This window comes from Hemicordylus capensis, chromosome 1 (assembly GCF_027244095.1).
Source record: "Hemicordylus capensis ecotype Gifberg chromosome 1, rHemCap1.1.pri, whole genome shotgun sequence".
NCBI classification, from domain to species: Eukaryota; Metazoa; Chordata; class Lepidosauria; order Squamata; family Cordylidae; genus Hemicordylus; species Hemicordylus capensis.
This window is the reverse complement of record NC_069657.1, coordinates 10,763,700-10,784,775: the sequence shown is the minus strand read 5'-3', so window position 1 is coordinate 10,784,775 and position 21,076 is coordinate 10,763,700. Positions and strand designations below refer to the sequence as shown.

Below are 21,076 nucleotides of genomic sequence, written 5' to 3'. Positions count from 1 at the left end.
TCACTCAGAAGTTAGAGACAGCTCTCTGTGATGCTACTGAGGTGGTGGTGTTCAAATGAGAGCCACTGAGAAGCACTCCCCATCCTCTCACTTCTCCTTCTAGGGGAAGGATGCAAGATCTTTTTTTTTAGCTCTAGATCAGGGATTCTCAACGTTTGGGTCCCCAGATGTAACTGGACTTCAACTCCCATAATTCCCAACCAAAGGCACTGGGACTGGGGATTATGGGAGTTGAAGTCCAATAACATCTGGGGACCCACACGTTGAGAAACCCTGCTCTAGATGTTTCCAAGCTATTGCTCTGCAGAAGCACTCACTGGTCCTGATCCGCCTGCATGGCGGCCACCTAGAAGAACGTGGGGTGACAAGGGTCAAGGCATCAAACACGACACAGTATTAAAAGACCATTGTTTATTACAGCATATGGATGCATTATATTAATTTACAAAGTGATATGATGTAGATATAGATATAAAATACAACTGCTTATGATGTACAATTATTGGGACACTGACTGAAATATTAACACAACTGATGCTCATGCTCATGACATGCATATCTGCGTGGGTTAAAACAAAACAGACAACAATATTACACAATATACTTTGAGTTCTTGGCTTTTTCCAGTGTCCAAGAGAGGGGAGATCGTCAGGTGTGGCCCAAGTTGAGAGGAGACAGGGTCTCTGCAATGGAATCAGGGAGAAACATCATCCCTGCAAACCTCTGGATATTTCTGTACTTCGTTTGGGTTACACTCTTGCTTTGCGGGAGGGCGATGTATGGGATGGCAAAACTTACAGATATTTGTCATCCTGAGTTTCAGGGCTGAGTTTTGCACCAAACATGGCAATTTCCATGTTTTACTCCTCACACCACATGTGTGAGGGGGTTGGGATTTGTGTCGTCTGTGGAAGTACAAGCCCTAAAAGCCTTTTCTATATTAATTCGAGAAAATGAAATGGAGTTGAAGGGGATTTCTCAAAAAGAGGACAACATTCCACACAGCCTCCCATGCACATTTAAAGCACCAGGGGTGCGGCTTCATCTTCCTAATGGCACTTTGCAGAAGTACACACTTGCACAAATGCTGAGATGGCGCAAGGGAGTTGTGCGATTGCACAGCCACTGGAAATGACGACCATATAATTGTGTCACTCCCTCACATAATTTCGGCATTTGTGCAAGTGGGCACTTCTGCAAGTGCCACTAGGAAGACACAGCAGTGCCACTAAACACATGTGAAACGCTGCAGTGTATGTCAGTCATCATCTCCAAACACTAATTTTCTGGCAAAAATGCAAATTTTAACAAGTTCTTCCATTGTCTGGGTTTTATTTAAATGTATGTCATCAATGAGCACCCATTCTCCACACTTTAACATTCCCAATTATAGATTTAATTTTAAGACGTTTTGGCACACAAATAAAGTCTAAATGCCTTGAATTTGGCAACTTGATACTGAAGATTACAAGATTTAAGTTGTTTTTCAAACACACAAATATACCTCTGAGAATTTCAGTGTCTGGGCAATGTTTTGTTTCAGTATTATTTTCTACCTTCTCACGTTTAGAATGAACAGATACATCTTAGTTTTTAATTTCATGAATTCTCCCGTTTGTTACCAGAGCCTGTTTATGGGAGGAGAGCTGGTCTTGTGGCAGCAAGCATGAATTGTCCCCTCTGCTAAGCAGGGTCCACCCTGGTTTGCATTTGAATGGGAGGCTACATTTGTGAGCACTGTAAGATATTCCCCTCAGGGGATGGGGCTGCTCTGGGAAGAGCACCTGCGTGCAGAACGTTCCAAGTTTCCTCCCTGGCACCTTCAAGATAGGGCTGAGAGAGTCTCCTGCCTACAACCTTGGAGAAGCCACTGCCAGTCAGTGTAGACAATACTGAACTAGACGGACCAATGGCCTGACTCCGTAGAAGGCAGCTTCCTATTTTCCCAAGTTGTTCTTAAAAACAAACACAAATTGGAATGCATGTTCTTAACAGAGTCTCCAACTGCGGCCGTTCTGCAAGGTTGGCCTACAACTCCCATCATCCCCAGCTACTGGACCTTGTGACTAGGGATGATGGGATTTGTAGCCTAACAGCAGCTGGAGGGCCGCAGGTAGAGACCCCTGGCCAACATGATGGGCAGCGCTCTGACTACATCAGGGTCCTGTTGGGGCTTCCGTGCCGCTTGAAAGGCAGCCCTGATGGTGTAGCACAACCAAGTTGCTGTGGAACGCCTTGCAACCACTTCTGGGTAGGAGCACAGCATTCCTTCCTTTGTTTCAGAGGGAAGAAGTACTGTGGCGCCAAGTGGAAGTTGTGCTACGTTGTTCTGCAGCAGCTGCACTGCACTGCACAGGACCATCAGGGCCAACTTTCAAGTCACACGGCACGCCCAGCGGGACCCTCATGTTGATGGCGCGCTGCCCATCATGTTGGCCAGGGGTCTCAAACTGCCGCAGAGCTAGTCTTGTGGTAGCAAGAACTGTCCCCTTTGCTGAACTGGTAGCATGAATGGTTCCCTTGGCTAAGCAGGGCCTACCCTGGTTGTATTTGAATTAGAGGCTACATGTAAGCAGTAGAAGATATTCCCCTTAGGGCAGGGTTTCTTTACCTTGGGCCCCCAGATGTTGTTGGACTACAACTCCCAGAATCCCCAGCCACAAAGGCCGTGTCTAGGGATTCTGGGAGTTGTAGTCCAACACCATCTGGGGGCCCAAGGTTAAGAAATCCTGCCTTAGGGGATGCAGCCACTCTGGGAAGAGCATCTGCATGCTTGCGTGCAGAAATGTCCAAGTCCCCTCCCTGGCATCTCCAAGATAGGGCTGAGAGAGACTATGTCTTGCCTGCAACCTTGGAGAAGCCACTGCCAGTCTGGGTAGACAATTCTGAACTGGATGGACCAATGGTCTGACTCAGTAGAAGGCAGCTTCCTATGTTCCTATGCAGTCCCACAGAGCATTGCCCATGATTATATCAGCCCCTGTTCTTAGGGTTCCAAAGTACACATCAATGTATGCAATCACAGCCAAGGAGATTATTTAAGTGGAAGGAGTGGAAGGCTACCGTTCTTGGTGGAACACCTAATGAATCGTGCCTGCTGGGATCCTTAAAGAGAACACTAGGCTATTTTGACTTTAGTCTAGGTTTTTAAGCTGGAATGTTTACTCAGGATCATGACAGTACTAACAAGAGTAATGCTACAGCCATTAACAGAAGGCTACAGCCACTGCAAAACAAATGCAGCTTCAGTTCCCAGCACCGCCCATTCAAAAGGCACTCAGGTAACAGCTGAGAAAAGACATCCAGCAGAGACCCTGCCTCAAGAGGGCAAAAAGCTGCTGCCAGCCAGAGTTGACATTACCAGGATAGGTGGACCAATGCTCTGACTTCAAGACAGCTTCATGGGAGATTGAAAATCGTCACTCTTGCTTTGTAAATTTAACACATGCAGGTGGATCGTGGGGATTCTGGGGTTTAAGAGTCACCCCACCCCCTTCGAAAACACCCCAAACATTATTGCATGTTTCTGCCTCTGTGAACAGAGGCAGGGAATCGGTTTTTAAGGTAAGAAGCAATAACTTGTAGAAACCAAAGTAAAGATCAGCACCGGAGATTAGATGCCCTTCAATCCATTCCTGAACGAGGAGGAGGCATTTAATTAACACTGGCTGCAGAAGTCTTCTTTCTACATACTTGAAGCTGCCACGGTTGAAAATGGGTGGTATTCCGTTGTTAAAAGACTAGGATGGTGGACTTGGTTTTGCCACTTAAGAAGGCACTAGTATCAACCCACAGATTTGGAGATGCAATTGACATCCTTTAAGCAGTCCTTTCAGATTTAAATATGTGCATTTGGCAGGGGGGCAGGGGGCGAGGAACATTCTAGGAAAATATTTAAGAGAAGCACCTTGTTTCCCTTAAGTAGGGAGATATGCGCATGGGTGTGTCCCATGCTCACACAGTGCATGTCTGCACAGGAGCTGTGTTTTGGCATATTAGCGCACCTCTGGAAGGCAGAAAAGGAGTATCAGGAACAGGAAAAGGGGTTGCATAGAGCAAGGCTTTGTCTGTCTCTCTGCTCATCTGCTACACCAGGCTTGGAAATCGCCGCTGTCTGCTTGTTTAGAGAGATTGCGTGACATACCATATTTAGCCAGAGAGGAGAGGACTCTGAATTTAAGTCAACCCCCCTTAAAAACACTTAGAATTTAAGAGTTAAAGTGTTAAATTTTAAGAGGTTAAATTTAGGTTATACACTGTATTTACCCCAAAGGAAGAGGCTTCTGAATTTAAGATGACCCCCTGATTTCTAGGTTTCTAGAAGAAACCTAGTCTTGGATACAGGTAAATACGGTACCTCGCAATTTTATTCACTTTGTTAACACTGCATGGGCGCGGCTGAGCAAGAGTGCAATCACAAAAATTGCACAGAGTTGCAGAGCGATGTGGCCATTGGAAATAAAGGCCGTTCAGTGCACAACTCTGATGCTGCAACTGAACAATTTCTGCTACTGTGCAACTGCACAAACACAACGTTACAAGGTGAATGTAAAATTGTGCAACATGTCGGCCAGTTAAGTGTCAAACTAGACCAGAGTTTGGGGGGGGGGGGCAATCTAAGGCTCTCCAGCTGTTAAGACAATGACTCATATCACCCCCAGCTGCAACAGGGAAGATGGGATTTGTAGTCCAACAACAGCAAGAAAGCCTCAGGTTGGCCAGCCCTGAACTAGATGATACACCTAATTATCACGTAAATGGGGCCCATGTGCTTGAATTTTCAAATGCAGCCACGTGGGGCCCTGATCCAGACCATGATTTATTGATTTGATTTCTATGCCACCCTTCCAATAGTGGCTCATGATATAAAGCAGCAGGATTCTAAACCTTTGCCCCTGGTCCCAGACCAGATTGGGTCCCCCACGGCTAACTGAACTGCGGAAAAGCTCCCACTGTGCCAGTCGAAACTTCCTCCCTCCATGGGGGAAAACAGTAGCCATTGCATCCCCATTGGGTTTGGAACCATGATGGGGACAATGGGTTAAAGACCCTCTACCCCCACACCACAGTCCCAGTCTGAACCAGGGCTCTGCGTTTCTATTTGTGTTTGGAAAAATCAAGCACACCGGTCCCAATCCAACAACAGGTATACTGTCTAGTGTAGCCCCCAAATTCACCTCCAGGTTACCAAGCAGGAAAAGAAAGATTGTTCTCCACCCCCTTCCAGGGCCTCCATACACCACAAGTGACCAACCTAAGCAGGTTCATCAGGTGGGATAGTAAACATTTTGAGAGCTAGACAGCTACATTTTTCGCAAGACTGTTTCCCCAACACCTAGCCCTGGGCACTGCCACCAATTAAGACTCCAATTCTGCATTTCGTTAAGGGGCTGTCGGCATCTCATTTAGGAGCTATTGACTTCCCCGCAACGTCCCCAAAGGTCTGGACAGACACTGCAAGGAACACTGTCTCCCAGAACTTGGGGGTTGTTGACCCTACCCGAAAGCAGATCTGCTTCCAAACACCCAAGGCTGCTGGTATGAGCAAGGGCCCTAGCCTGCCCTTTTTATCAGCAGCCAGGGACACGACCTGCAAATATTTCTGGGCTGTCCTTTGTGCATGTGGATTATGAGAGCACAAACAAGCACAGGGATATATTGGAACTACCGGGGGATCAAGGCAAGGTCAATGTGGGTGTTACAGGCATGGCTCACTTGGAGGTTGACCTTTGGCCCCACATCCACAAGACTAGCAATGGGCCCTCTGCCCCACACACTGCCACCATGGAGCACCTGGAAAGACTGAAGGCAGCATGAATGAATCTCCATTTGTACACTCCATCACTGCAGGTCAAGCAGCCTCCTCCTTGGAGTGCTTTCTCTCGAGGACCCCTCTGCTCTTGGAGCCGGCACTGAACAGGTGGCTCCAGTGTCCAAGACCCATGAAAACCCTTTACGCAGACTTTCTGTTATACACGTACACACACGTTCCCCCAGAAGCCATGGGTATCATTACCACCCCCACCCCCAGGATGCGTTCAGACAGTGGTCATCAGTTTGAGGGATCCAGACCGGAAACGGAGGATTTTCTTCTTGAGGTTATGCGAAGCTTTAATCTTAACAAAGGCTTTGGCTGCATTTCCGTGGAGCTCCGAAGCAGCAGCGACGGTCTGAATTGGAAGTGTCTGGACAAACTGGGACCAAATGAGGCCCCCGCTTTCATCGGAGTCGCTTGTCGTCGTGCTTTCACCAACAAATTCCACTTCACTCAGGCTGGATTCGCTGTCCCCAAAGCAGTTGGTGGTATAGTTACTCCTTTCGTCCTCGCTCGTGTCCACCACAGTGGAATGGAAAAGGGATTCGCACTCCGCCGAATACTCTGAGTCGCTGGCAACGTAGGCATAAGGGCTGACATAGGAATGGGGGACCTGCGAGTAGACCCCGATGGCTTCCCTCCGGTGTCTTCTGGCCCTCCTAAGGGCTTCTTCATAAGACACCTCTGCTGACAACTTCCAGCGGCGATAGTCGGCCCGCTTGTGCCTTGGCTTGGCCACTACCGGCTCTCTGCCAAGTCCATGGGGTCTCACTGCCGATTTCAGCACACCGGGCGGGCGGCTCAAAAGGCTGCCCTCCAATTGCAAATGGCCGCTCTTCTTCCCTCTTGAGGCGGCCTTTTTCGGCTTCTTGTTTGTATCCAAGTCATCAGGGAAACGGCACTTTTTGCCGGTGGACTTGCTTTTCTCCCGTCCACCCTGCGGACCATTTTCCAGTACCGTAACAAGATGGGACCTGTGTTTCATCATAGAGCTCTTGAGGATTTTGACACTCCTGGTGCCTTTGTGAAGTCTGACCGTTTGTGGTTGAGCCGGTATGTACTGGGCATTGACCAGTAGCCCCTCCTCCAGGCTCTGAGTGGATGACCCCTCACTCTTGAAATCCAACGGGGGCCTCATCTCCTGAGGGGGCGAAGTAGAGCGGGTTGCTTGCACTCCACTGTTCTTAAACATTATCTTTTTGGGCAGCTGGGCACCTTTATTTTCCTTCGGGGGCGTCGTATGCCGACTGGGGCTCTCTTTACCACATGCTGCCACGCTCTGACCACTCTCCTTGGAGCCATCACCCTTGTTAGAACCAGGGCATCGTGTTGCCTCTTGAGGCTTGACACTCCTGGTTGAGTGTTTGCTTTGAAGTTCACTGTTCGCATTTGGTGGGAAGGTTGTGGGGAACGGTATCTTTTTGGTCTCCAGATGCTCAGTATCTCTCGAATGCTGCTTTAAGGGGGAGAAAGTGCCGTTATCCAGCGTGGTGGTGTTTCCACTGGAATGCGGAAATGCCTGGCTGGAACTCTTAAGATTAACAACATTGTTGTGGGCAACCGCAGCCATCTGGCGAACACAAATGCTTCCATGTCTCAGAATCCCTTTGGCGGGGTCGGCGTTCAGATTTGTTCTCGGTTTGTTAGTCCTCACAGAAGGGGTCTTTTTCTGCACCAGGCTCAAGATGTAGCCGTCCATTTTTCTGTTGGCCGTGGGACAAGATGTGGAATGGGAGTTGAGTGGGAGACAAGAAGAAGTGCTCGTTTTTGCAGAGTCATGTTCGGCTCCAACGCCAACTTCACCGATGCTGCTGCCAACTCTCTCCCCCTCTTCTCTGGGGGTATTACCAGTCACCGGCAGCAGAAACATGGGGCTCTGCACTGCCACGGCATGCAAGGGGCTGGGGTAGCGGTACACGTCGTTCCCATTTTTGGACACCAGGTCACACTGGTATTTCGGATGCACATCTAGGACCACATCCAGGGAGTTAGAGTGTGGCGTAGACAGAGAATGAGAGGCCAATCCCACAGACTGCTCCTCATGTTGGCTTCCTTTGTTATACTCCAACCAGCCCACGAGATCTGAAATTCAATGGAGAAAAAAGTAAGGAAAGAGTCTGCTCCTAAGAGAAATGAGTCTCATTCTCACAACTATGAATAGGATAGGAGAGCTGACCCACCCTTGTCTGGGAGGGGCACGCACTCCCATTTTCTGCTCAAATGTAAATTAAAAAACCAAGGTCAAAGGCGCCGTCTGTGATCGCACACTAAGCAGCAGCTGGGTCCAAGGGCTCCCTCCTATCCAAGAGCTGTGCCCAGGTCTTTCATGAGGTCGGACGAAAATCCCTTCGACCGAGCTGCCATTTAACAGACAACCCTCTGTCGGAGTCTCCAACCATGTTCTTAATTCTCACACAAGGAGGAGCGTGCGCAGCTCCCGCACTAGGCTGAGGTGGCTCTTCTACTCTATACACAGCTGTGAGAAAGAGCCCATAGTTAACAACCATGAATGTTGTAGACATTCTAACTTTCTTAAAACCAAAATCCTATATTCTATAGGATTTAAATAGAATCCTATATATAACCCCTGCTAACTTGGCAAAGATGCACCTTTGAATGTGGTGATTCTCTTTATTTAGCAAGGGGAGAGTAACTGGCCCTATCCATCCCCAGCACAGTACCTCCAGTGACTGTTGCTGGTGTCTATCTTATGTTTCTTTTTAGATTGTGAGCCCTTTGGGGACAGGGATCCATCGTATTTATTTATTATATCTCTGATATATATCGCCCTGATCCATTTTTGGAAGGGCGGTATTGAAATCGAATTATTAATAATAATAATAATAATAATAATAATAATAATAATAATCCAAAACCAATTCAGAAAACACTGAAGGGCACAGTGGCATGAAAGCATGGAGATGCTCTTCCCCATCCCCTAAGGGGAACATCTTACAGTGCTGCTCACATGTAGTCTCCTATTCATATGCAAACCAGGGTGGACCCTGCTTAGCACAGGGGACAATTCACGCTTGCTACCACAAGACCGGCTCTCCTCCCCAAGCCTCTGGGACACACTGGTGCCACCCTAATTTGGGAATCATGGGTGGTCACAGCAGTACTGATTGCCAAGGTCCTAATGACCAAGTCCAGCTCCTAGCACTGGTCCCCTACCAGTCTGTGTGAAGGACATCAACCAATGAAGGACCCATAAACATGATGCAGTCCACATGGCTAACTTGCTCATTGAGTTAACCCAAGGTTTAAAAAAAGGTACCTCTGTCTTTCTTTGGAAAGCTTCCATACTCCTGCTTGGAAAGTAGAGTCTAGTCCAGGGCTGACATACTACTACGATGGATATTTATATACTGCTCTTCAACCAAAAGTTCTCAAAGTGGTTTAAACAGAAAAATACATAAATAAGGTGGTCCCCTGTCCCCCCAAGGCTCACAATCTAAACAGAAACATACAGCAGATACCAGCAACAGCCACTGGAGGGGTGCTGTGCTGGGGTTGGAGAGGGCCAGTTGCTCTACCCCTGCTAAATATAAGAGAATCACCACTTTAAAAAGGTGTCTATTTGCCCAGTTTGGTTCAAATCCAAACCAGATTCAAACTGGACCAGGCATGTTCGGTTTTGGCACCCCTCAAACACGGGCCTGGTTCGGTTTGAATTAGAATAGTTTGGGCCCGGTTCGAGGGTGAGGAGTGTTCAATATTTGAGGGCGGGGAGTGTTGAGGGTTTTTTTAAATAGTGGGGCAAAGATGCCAGAGATAACACCTCCCATGGCTGCCACAGGACCACCCATCCCCAAAGGCCACAACTGCCCTCACTAAACGGTATGTCTTTCCTGCCCTCGAATCGGGCCCAAACTGGCTGGAGAGGTTTGGTCCAACCTCGCGTGTGAACCGGTTCTAATTAGAACTGGTTCACGCATCCCTAACATACTGTGCAGTGTGCCGCTGACCTAAGTGTGGGGAGCACACTCTAGTTTTATGCCACCCTGAACTACACCCACACTGCTACCAAGCTAGCAGAGACTGGCAAATTGCCCCAGCATTGAAGGGACGCTTCTCCCATTAGGGAAAATGGTCGCGTCAGTGCCGGTGCAGTTCTTAACCGCCATGAAGCCTCTGCAAGCTCAGGTGCAGAGTGGGTGGAGTTTGGAAAAGCACAGAACCAGTGCACATTCCACACTCTTGGATTGGCAAGGCAGTTCACAGTATGTCAGCCAGGACCATCAGTAACTGTCTCTGGATCAGCCCTTCGCATTCTACAGGGCTGTCCTCACGATCCTAAAGCTACTGCCTTTAAAGAATGCACAGGAACCAGCTCAAATCAGGTGCCAATGTGTTCAAAGTCTAATACACTTCTACAGGTTGAGTATCGCTTAACCGAACTGCTTGGGACCAGAAGTGTTCTCGATTTCTGACTTTTCCGGATTTTGGAATATTTGCATACTGTAATGAGATACCTTGGGCATGGGATCCAAGGCTAAACACGAAACGTTACTGTACACTGTATTTTATTTTGGGGTTTTTTATTTAAAGTATAAAAACAAATAAGCATTGAATTTACGATAACTACAGGTAGCTGTAAATGTAATGAAAACTAACTGCAAGAAAATCTTCAACGCAATAATGTTGCTGGTCATGTTAGACTCAAACATGGCATTTTAGGTGGAGATGAAATTCAGATTTCATGTTAAAATGATGTTTTGTTGGTGCTGCGGGTGCACACCATGGTGGTTTCCGGATTTTGGAGCATTCTGGATTTTGGATGTCCAGATTAGGGATACTCAACCTGTATAATCCTTGATTGATCTTGTTGCAAGATCTTAAAAGCTGTGCTTGGAAAGTGATATTTATTTACCTGCGAGGGGAAAGCCCCTTTAAAGGCAGGGGCTGACATTCTGAAAAAGCCAGCAGCACAGCAGAGAGAGGCACCCAGGCTGCAGAGAGCATTCAGCAAGGATCACGCAGGGTCGGAGAAGAGTGATTTTCACCCATCTCTTACTTCCCCTGGAAGTGCCCTGTGCCACCCCAAAATAGGTTCCTGAGAGCTGCACAACTCCCAGGGACATATTTTCAGGTGGCACAGGGCACTTCCAGGGAAAGCAGAGGTCAATGGAACTCACACACCCCACCCTGCACGCCATAGAGCGAGGAAAATACTCCACACCATGGATACAGCTTTCTGTTGGCTAAATCAGGATGCCAGCTGGTGAATTAGAACTTGCCCACTGCACTATAGCTTGCTTGCAGGGTAGCAGAGGGATGCATGGGTACTGTGATGTGTGATCAAAGACAATCGCTTACAGCTCACAAATCCTCATTCATAACCAAAGCCAGGGATCCACAAATTTAAGCTTAGTTTACCAGCCAACCATTATTTGTGGTCGCCACCAGTGTTCTCTCTAAGGCATGTGCACGTGTGCACGCTCACAAGTTTTCTGATGTCAGTTCAGTAAATTTTAGATCCCGCTCAGGTTGAATCAGGAAGGCCCCACTCTAACAGGGATTCCCAGATATTGTTGACTACAACTCCCATAATCCCCAAGCAAAAGCCAATGCAGCTGGGGATTCTGGGAGTTGTAGTCAACAGCATCTGGGAATCCCTGTTAGAGGGGACACTGGAGCCCTCTCCTGTTACTCAGAGAGGATTCTTGCCATTCTTACCTTCTCAGAAATGGAAGTGGGAATGGAACCTCCAGGGAGGAGATTTGTGTGGTGCTGGGTGTCCTGCTCACCTGAGGGCTGGGGGCACTTGCCATTAGCAAGCGGGCAAGTGGATTTGTAGAGGCCTGACCAAAGCCATCTATTTTCTGGGTATGACAAGGTGATTGTTGTACCTGCAGACTTGGGCCGCCCATCGGAGCTGTTCAAGGAGACATCCAAAGGGCTGCAGAAGCAAGTGCTGGAGTGGCAGCTGGACAGACACTCACTGAAGACAGAGTTGGATGAGTTGGAGAGTGAGCCCGAAGCCCCATCGCTCAGCTCATAAAACCCTGTTCAAAAAAACAACCAGAGAATCCATTAACACTAGTCCTGGTTAGTAATAAAACGAAGCCCAGCTTGAAATGCAAATATGTGATATTCAGCTCCTTAAAAGTGACAACATGCCACTGTATTGCCACTGTATTGCTCAATAAATATGCAATCTGGGTTAGCACAGGAAAGTAAGGGAGTACTGGCAAATACTTGAAATTCGTCAAAGTGGCACATTTCAGCAATCATATTTTCCCTGCAAATTTTCAAATGGGCATTTTGATGCAACATTCACCTCACAATTTGAGTATTCCAGTGCTTTAAACCAGTTAGAATCTCTTGACCTTCTTTGAACTTGGCAGGCATCAACATAGGAGATACCATAATACTAACTACCATTGCATGTCAATGATCAAATTATGGTCAAATACCAAACACTGAAACTCAAATTGCATCAGACTTAATGCACACATATCAAAACATCCAATCAACAGGCTCATTCACACAACCGTTAAGTGTGTAGAACAAGTGTCCAATCATGTTGGGGAGAGGTGCATGCTCCCGGTTTTTGGCCAAGTGCAAGTTAAAGGCTAGGTCAGAAGAAGGCAAAGTGACTGTGTGCAAGGCAGGTGCAGGCTTGAACAGCATCGTCCTACCCAGCATATTACCAAGGTAGGAGAGCTGGTCTTGTGGAAGCAAGCATGCCTTGTCCCCTTAGCTAAGCAGGGTCCACCCTGGTTGCGTATAAAAAGGAGACTAGAAGTGTGAGCACTGTAAGATCTTCCCCTCAGGGGATGGAGCCGCTCTGGGAAGGACATCTAGGTTCCAAGTTCCCTCCCTGGCAGCATCTCCAAAATAGGGATGAGAGAGAGTCCTGCCTGCAACCTTGGAGGAGCCGCTGCCAGTCTGTGAAGACAATACTGAGCTAGATAGAACAATGGTCTGGCTCAGTATCTGGCAGCTTCCTATGTTCCTAACACCTTTAGAATCTGCACCCGCTTCCCACACAATCTCTTTCCCCTCCTCCAACCTAGTTTTTAACTCACACACTAGTGCTCCCAAAGATAGGAGGACACTCGTTAATGGTTGTGTGAACAAGCCTAATATTTAGCAGATATAGAGAGAATGTCCGGTCAAGATGCAACATTACAAGCCCTCGAAACATTTGGCATCATTCACGTGTTGAATGAACATGCATAAGGAAAGGTGTGGTAGGACACTGAAGACCACTGAATGGTCTTTGAAAATGTCTGCATGGGGCTGAAGCTTATAAGCCCCTGGTGGCGCAGTGGTAAAACTGCCGCCCTGTAACCAGAAGGTTACAAGTTCGATCCTGACCAGGGGCTCAAGGTTGACTCAGCCTTCCATCCTTCCGAGGTTGGTAAAATGAGTACCCAGAATGTTGGGGGGCAATATGCTAAATCATTGTAAACTGCTTAGAGAGCTTCCAGCTATAGAGCGGTATATAAATGTAAGTAAGTGCTATAAGGAATTCTTAGAGCAACGTTTGACATCAAACCCCTTTCAGTTCTAGTCTGCATGAAGAGACTTCCCTTTCGTTCCCACAGGCAGGCAGCAAGCAAGAGAGTTCCTATCAGTCAGCAGAGGACTTATCTTGAACAAAATTAAGCTGGTGCTTTGCTAACATTGGAAAAAGAAGTCTAGCTATGCTCTCCAGCTGTGTTCCCCAGATGTTGTTGACCACAACTCCCATAATCGCCTTTGGGTCAACTGACAATACTCAGATAGGTTGGTTGGTACTGAAGTTCAGATTGTACACTCAAAGCCCAGAGCTCATGCCACTACGAACACAGAGGTGATGCAAGAGGCAAGACACTGGACTGCTGGGAACCTTGGTTCAAGATGCCCCTGGCATCTCATACCAACAGGACTTCATTGCTAGTGTTGACTGTGCCTTCCATGAACAGCACTCTTTGTGGCCAGGCAAGAAGGAACCCAAGAGCAGAGTGTAAGGGTTCTGCGTGGACTTGGGAGATTGCATTCGTGAAGGAGAACATTTCAAACCTGCAGAATTGCCCACACGGACAGACCTCCAAGCAGCCAAAAAAGCTGACCAATGGCCCCGGCTTATCGACAAGAAAGACTTACCAGAGCTGGGACGGCTGTCCGTCTCGAGGTGCTCGTCTGCTGTTTTTTCAACGTCCAGCCGGAGATCGCTGATCTGCTTGTCCAGTTCTTGCAGCTGGTTTAACAAGCCAGCATCCCTTCTTCTCAAGCAGTTCTGCAGCAATGATAAAAGAAGAAAGAAGACTAAGGCATGGTGGCGGCTGGGCAATCACAAAGCGGGGCTCACAAGTTTTATTTGGGTGTGGTAAAGCTAAAGTTGTGCCGTCGAGTCAGTGTTGACTCCTAGCGATCACAGAGCCATGTGATTTTCTTTGGTAGAATACAGGAGAGGTTTACCATTGCCATCTCCCATGCAGTATGAGATGATGCCTTTCAGCATCTTCCTATATCGCTGCTGCCCAATCTAGTACCAGCAGGGATTCGAACCGGCAACCTCTTGCTCCCTAGGCAAGTTACTTCCCCGCTGCCGCCATTAGCTGACCTTTGGGTGTGGTAGCCGCACCTTAAGAACATAAGAACAGCCCTGCTGGATCAGGCCCAAGTCCTATCTAGTCCAGCAACCCGTTTCCCACAGGGGTTCGCCAGATGCCTCTGGGAAGCCCACAGGCAACAGGTGAGGCCATGCCGTCCCCTCCTGCTGTTGCTCCCCTGCAACCAGAATTTAGAGGCATCTTGCCTCTGAGGCTGGAGGTGGCCTATAGTCATCAGACTAGTAGCCATTGATAGACCTGTCCTCCATGAATTTGTCTAAGCCCCTCTTAAAGCCATTCAGGCTGGTGGCTGTCACCACATCCTGTGGTAAAGAATTCCGTAGATTAATTATGCGCTCTGTGAAAAGGGTAAAAACCTTGTTTTTAGTAGCCAGTGATACTCAAGTTGCTCAGCTCCACAGAAGCAAAAGACGTTTCTTTTGTGCCCATTGTGTGACAAAGGGGTTTACTAGGAAGGAATAGGTATATAGTGGGTACAGGTGTACACACCAATCCCTTCCCTTCCAACCATGACACTGAGATTGCGTTCTAGCACAAAGCACAGCCTGGCACCATTTTGAAAAAGGTATTCTCTGCCCATGTAGAAGGTAGCTTTAAGGGAAGAATAAAACTTATGAAGGCTTTCACTGCTGGTTGCCAAAATTAAATTTCTGATTGCCACTAGAGACTATATCTGTGGATTAAGAAAGGATTGGCCTACTTCATCAGGTCAAGTTGCAGGGTTTTGCAAACCCACATTAAAGGAAATAAAAATTCTGCATCAAAGCAATCCAGATTCTGCACAAAGAATGGCTGAATTCTATTACCTCTATATATTTCACAAACTGAATATATTTGCATAACATGTCATATTTTGCCCTCTCCCCCCACCCGCGTTTTGTGTAATTTATTCTGGTTTTGCTAGACCTGGGGAAAGGCAAAACTATGTGCAGGACACTGAAGTTTTGCACCCAGGCACTGTGGAGATCTTAATTCAACTAACTCACCAGGCACTGCTCCCACACTTTCAAGCATATCTTGAAAGACTCTCAGCATCATCACAGGTAAGGTCGGGGAATGCATAGGACAGGTCCTTCATGGCAGACATGTCCAATCTATGGAACACCCTCCCCTGTGAGGCAAGGCTGACAGGTAATGAGCAAATATCACTCTCTTTCCATGAGCCTTTGGGCTTTGCTCTAATGCAGATGTTACAGATAAGATGCATTATATGCAGGGTGTTTAAGAGAACGTCTTCTTCACTATGAGACCCACCGCCCACTGAGATCACCCAGAGAGGCCTGTTTGGTGGCTAGTCAGGAACAAGCCTTCACCATTGCTGCCCCGAGGCTTTGGAATGCACTCATAAGAACATAGGAAGCTGCCTTCTACTGTGTCAGGCCATTGGTTAGTCACAACTGAGAGCCAGCGTGGTGTAGTGGTTAGAGTGCTGGACTAGACCCAGGGAGACCCAAGTTCAAATCCCCATTCAGCCATGAGACTTGCTGGGTGACTCTGGGCCAGTCACTTCTCTCTCAGCCTAACCTACTTCACAGGGTTGTTGTGAAAGAGAAACTCAAGTATGTAGTACACCGCTCTGGGCTCCTTGGAGGAAGAGCGGGATATAAATGTTAAAATAACAACAACAAAATTCAGCCATCCTAGGTCCTTGGGAAGGACTTGATGTCTGGATAAAACAAACCATAGGAACATAGGAAACTGCCATATACTGAGTCAGACCATTGGTCTATCTAGCTCAGTATTGTCTTCACAGACTGGCAGCGGCTTCTCCAAGGTTGCAGGCAGGCATCTCTCTCAGCCCTATCTTGGAGATGCTGCCAGGGAGGGAACTTGAAACCTTCTGCTCTTCCCATAGCAGCTCCATCCCCTGAGGGGAATATCTTACAGTGCTCACACTTCTAGTCTCCCATTCATATGCAACCAGGGCAGACCCTGCTTAGCTATGGGGACAAGTCATGCTTGCTACCACAAGACCAGCTCTCCTCTTAATAACACCTGTCAATAACACCTGTCTGACTGTGTAAATAAATAATAATAATATTATATTGTCTACCCAAACTGGCAGCGGCTTCTCCAGGGTTGCAGGCAGGAATCTCTCTCAGCCCTATCTCTGAGAGCTTTTTTAAAAGGCAGTTACGACAGATTTCTTCACCCAGGCTTTTAATTCAGACTCATAGATTTTAAGATCATTTTACATTTTAAATTGTTTTAATTTGTGCTATTTTACTGTAAACTGCCCAGAGACATGGGTTTGGGGTGGTATTTAAATGTGTGTGCTAGCTAGCTAGCTAAATAGTGTGAGAAGACATAGTAACGGAGATTGATCACTGCAAAGTCATCATTGCTTCATTTTTAACAACGTATCATTGTTATGTGATAAAAGGAATCTGTTCTAATCGTTCCCTACACCTTCTTCTTCTTCATAATACCCCCGGTGCACTGCTTGTAGGGCAGGGGTTCTCGAACATGGTTGCTCAGATGTCGGACTACAACTCCTACCATCCCCAGTCACAATGGCTGGGGATGTTGGGAGCTGTAGTCCAACAACACCTGGGAACCCAAGTTTGAGAACTCCTGCTCAAGGTCTTTCCTTAGTCTCTGCCATTTTCCAAAATGGCATAATTGCATTCATGGCTTACATGAGGCAGCCATAGAGGACTAAAACCCCTAGATAGTCTCTGCAAAGTTAGCCACTCTGGCAGCTAAAAAGAGCAGTACCTGACATGATCATAACACTATGAAAGGCCCCTACATGCAAATGATCCCAACACCATGAGAGAACCCTGGCACCCCAGATCATCATAACATTCACGACAAGGCTGCCCGAGATTAAAAAAGCAGGAGATTCAACATGCCTCCTGCATGTGGTACAACTTCTAAACTAAACATCACAGCCCGATTCAGACATTATGCTATATGAGTGTACAGATGCCTGTACACTCATACATGTTTGTGTGAATGACTGTACATTTTAGAAGTAAACCTGGATGCAGGCCCTTCAAATGCATGGTGCATACTAGTAAGCTGGTCTTGTGGCAGCAAGCATGAATTGTCCCCTCTGCTAAGCAGGGTCCACCCTGGTTTGCATTTGAATGGGAGACTACATGTGTGAGCACTAAGATATCCCCCTCAGGGGATGGGATCGCTCTGGGAAGAGCACCTGCACGCTTGCATGCAGAAGGTTCCAGGTTCCCTTCCTGGCATCTCCAGATAGGGTTGAGAGAAACTCCTGCCTGCAACCCTGGAGAAGCCACTGCCAGTCTGTGTAGACCAGGGATTCTCAACGCTGGGTCCCCAGATGTTATTGGACTTCAACTCCCATAATCCCCAGCCAAAGGCCATTGGGGCTGGGATGGGAGTTGAAGTCCAATAACATCTGGGGACCCAAAGTTGAAAATCCCTGGTGTAGACAATACTGAGTTAGATGGACCAATGGTCTGACTCAGTATAAGGCAGCTTCCTATGTTCTTAAGTGTACTTCTGTATCTTCCTTCAGCGTAACATGTAAATGACTGTACCTGTGTACAGATCTGTACCTGTATACATTATACAGTTGTATGAGTGTTGATCATAACATGTGAATGGGCCTCATGTGAAATGTTGAAACACTGCAAGTTTAACTGTAACATCTGCATTAGCCACAAGCCCTATTCAGGCACTATGTTGTATGAGTGCACAGATGTCTATACATGCATACATGTTTCCGTGTGATTGACTGTACCTGTGTTCGTTTCAAAAGTGAACCTGGGTACAGGTCCCTTGAAATGCAGGATACGGATAGGAAGTGTACTGCTGAACTGCATTCAACATAATATGTGACTGCAAAATCACAGCAGTCTTCTGCAAATAAAAGACTGAAGACCAACACAATGTCTGGATATTTTAGGGTAGAGATTTAACCTCATTGTAACACAGACATTCACTACGATCTCAGCTGCACATCCCAGATCTATATCCTTATAAGCGTGCAGGCAAAATTTAAAAAACTGGATTGGTGCAATAAAAGCGCGCGCGCACACACACACACACACACATTCCCTTCTCCCCTCACCCCCGCAAATTATACAAACGCATAATCTTCTCGAAATAACAAGAATGTTTAAGCAATTTCGCAAAGGTAGCTTTGATTCTTGCTGCAAACTGCTATAAACAATGGGTTTAAAATAAGCTCATTAACCCCAGGTCAGAGTAATCAGTTTTCCTGCTGAATCCTATAATTATATCTATCCATCACTCACCCAGTTGCAGAATGCTGGTATATGTATTCTGCTTTGTATCTTGCAACATTTTGCTGCGCCTCCTTTGAAAAGATATTGTTCCTTAGGAAAGGAATGATGGAAAGTACATTGACTTATAAGGCCCCATCTGGGCACATAAATGTGTCAACAGCTTTGCTAATCTGAGATGGTCATTCAAAGGTAACTTCATACAAACAAAATCAGTCCAGGGCTATTTTTATGTCACTATAAATGGGACAAACCGGTGGCAGCCCATCCGGGTGGGACGGGGGAGATGAAAGAGGACCCGCAGGCACTGTCCCCTCTAAGGCATTCACATGTGCGTCCGCTCACAAGTTTTTAGATGTCTGCTCAGTTCATTTTAGATCCTGCTCAGGTTGAATCAGGAAGGCCCCACTTTGATTGCAGGTGTGCACACACTGCCTTGATACTGCCGCCCAGAACAAAACTCATTCTGCACACAGATGAACAAAATTAGAGGGACCACTGCCCACAGGTGCCGCTTGCTCTCACTCTCACCATCCCACTCCAGATGCCTCGCTCTCCCTCGCCTCGCTGGCATGTGGGCTGGTCATTCACCTAGCTGCTCCCCAACCCTGCAACTGACCAGCCCATGTGCCTGGGGTCAACCAGGCCACCGCTGGGGCAAACACATTTCAAGGCAAAACCTGGAAGGCCGTTGTTTCCCATTACTGCTGATGCAAGAGCCCTCTCTGGCTGCCAAGTGGTCATGCGTGCCAGATTTATATACTGACATCGCACACATCTCCAAATCTTTTGTCTGCCCACTCTCTCCTCCTAAGCCTTTTTGTTGGCACAGACAGAAGAGGTACCACCAAAAAGCTTAGAGAAAAGGAAAGCCAGACTAAGTTGGGGGATACTTACAACATTCACTCCCAATCACCCCTTTCCTCTAGAAACTGTATAGGGAAATATCAATGCTTTTCCTGCTTTAAAGAGCCACAAGTTCCAACCAATCCCTATTCTCACTTCAGACCTATTTGCATGTCTAGCAACCAGCACATAACACAATCTGGAAAGGGACAAAGGGTCGAACAATACATTGCATTCAATGCATAATTTGGCCAATCTAGACACATCTAACCTTGCATCTAGATTGAAACCATGGCATAGGGGAGAGGGGCTTGAAGCCTTTGTTGCTACCAGAGTGTTGATCTTTCTCACCCTCAGGGGCTGTTTCTCCAGAAGGGGAGTTCCCATTGGCCCACATATATGTAACTACATTCCTGCATATGCTTCCCTTGACTCCACCTAAGGGTATGCCTTTGCTTTCATGAATAGCAGCCATGGGGAGAGCCCATTCCAGAACTCACATGCATTGCCACTTATTGAGGGCGAAGCTAAGCAATGCTTGTAACTACAGCTCTTTGCAGGAAGTCAATACCAAGCTGCCTCTTGCCCAGGGTGGGGGTGGGGACATCTTTAATACCCATTCTGCCCCAAGAGAGCTACCATGTTTTCATGGTAAAGTAAAGTTGTGCCCTCAAGTTGACGTCGACTCTTGATGCCCACAGAGACCTGCAGTTGTCTTCGGTAGAATACAGGAAGGATTTCCCATTGCCTCCTCCCGCGCAGTCTGAGATGATACCTTTCAGCATCTTCCTATATCGCTGCTGCCCAATAAAGGTGTTTCCCATAGTCTGGGAAACAGACCAGCAGGGATTCGAAACGGCAACTTCTGGCTCACTAGACAAGTTACTTCCCCGCTGCACCATTAGGTGGCTACAGTTTTCATGGTAGTCCCTTTTTTCTTTTTCTTTTTCTTAACCCACACTGCCCCACAACCCCCATCCAGGGCAGAACAGTATTAAAAATAGTATTGTTTGATTTTTAATAGTTTTAATCTTTTAAATTTTAAATTGTTGTAATGTTTTAACTTTTTTATTTGTTGTTTTTATTGTTTTGTTGCAAACCGCCCAGAGACTTGCATTTTGGGCAGTATACAAATATGTTAAACAAACAAGCAAATAAAAATGGCGCCTGCCAGCCAGGATGTTGGACTTCCTGCAAAAAGCTATAGTTAGACTGTCAGCTCACTGAGACCTGTTGCTTTGCTTTTGCTGCTCTGTCTTCACTCTCGGAGCTATATAAGTGATCTGAGGCTCTTGGGCAGGGGGGTGGTAAGAAAACCAGTGGGGGGAGTGGCTTGATTGGGGGTGCGACTCCCAGATACCTGAAAATTACCTGAAGTTTCCTGTCTAGTGGGTGCAAGAGGAGGAAGTTACCCTACTGTGAACAGAAAAGCATGGCACAAGATTACTCTATATCTCTGCAAAAATATAAGGAATTGCACCAATCAAATCCAGCAAAGAGGTAGGCCCCTGCTCTGCAGAACCAGCAAGCACAAGTCAAGACTGAAAAGCGATTCGTAGAATTAGTTCTCATACAAGCCTTATATAACACAAGCTGAGATGATATATAAATACATAGTTTTT

At 47.0% G+C, this 21,076-nt stretch overlaps 1 protein-coding gene across 1 annotated transcript in view; it reads right to left on the bottom strand.

The window, feature by feature from the left end:
* Positions 1-396: 396 nt before the first annotated feature.
* DACT1 (dishevelled binding antagonist of beta catenin 1) overlaps positions 397-21,076 on the bottom strand; it is a 33,301-nt gene continuing 12,621 nt past the window's right edge. Inside the window, exons 2-4 of the mRNA XM_053284043.1 lie at positions 13,913-14,045; positions 11,668-11,823; positions 397-7,897 (exon numbers count right to left, since the gene is read on the bottom strand). Of these exons, the coding sequence (XP_053140018.1) occupies positions 6,039-7,897; positions 11,668-11,823; positions 13,913-14,045 (2,148 nt within the window). The 3' untranslated portion in view covers positions 397-6,038. The remainder of the gene's footprint in view (positions 7,898-11,667; positions 11,824-13,912; positions 14,046-21,076) is intronic.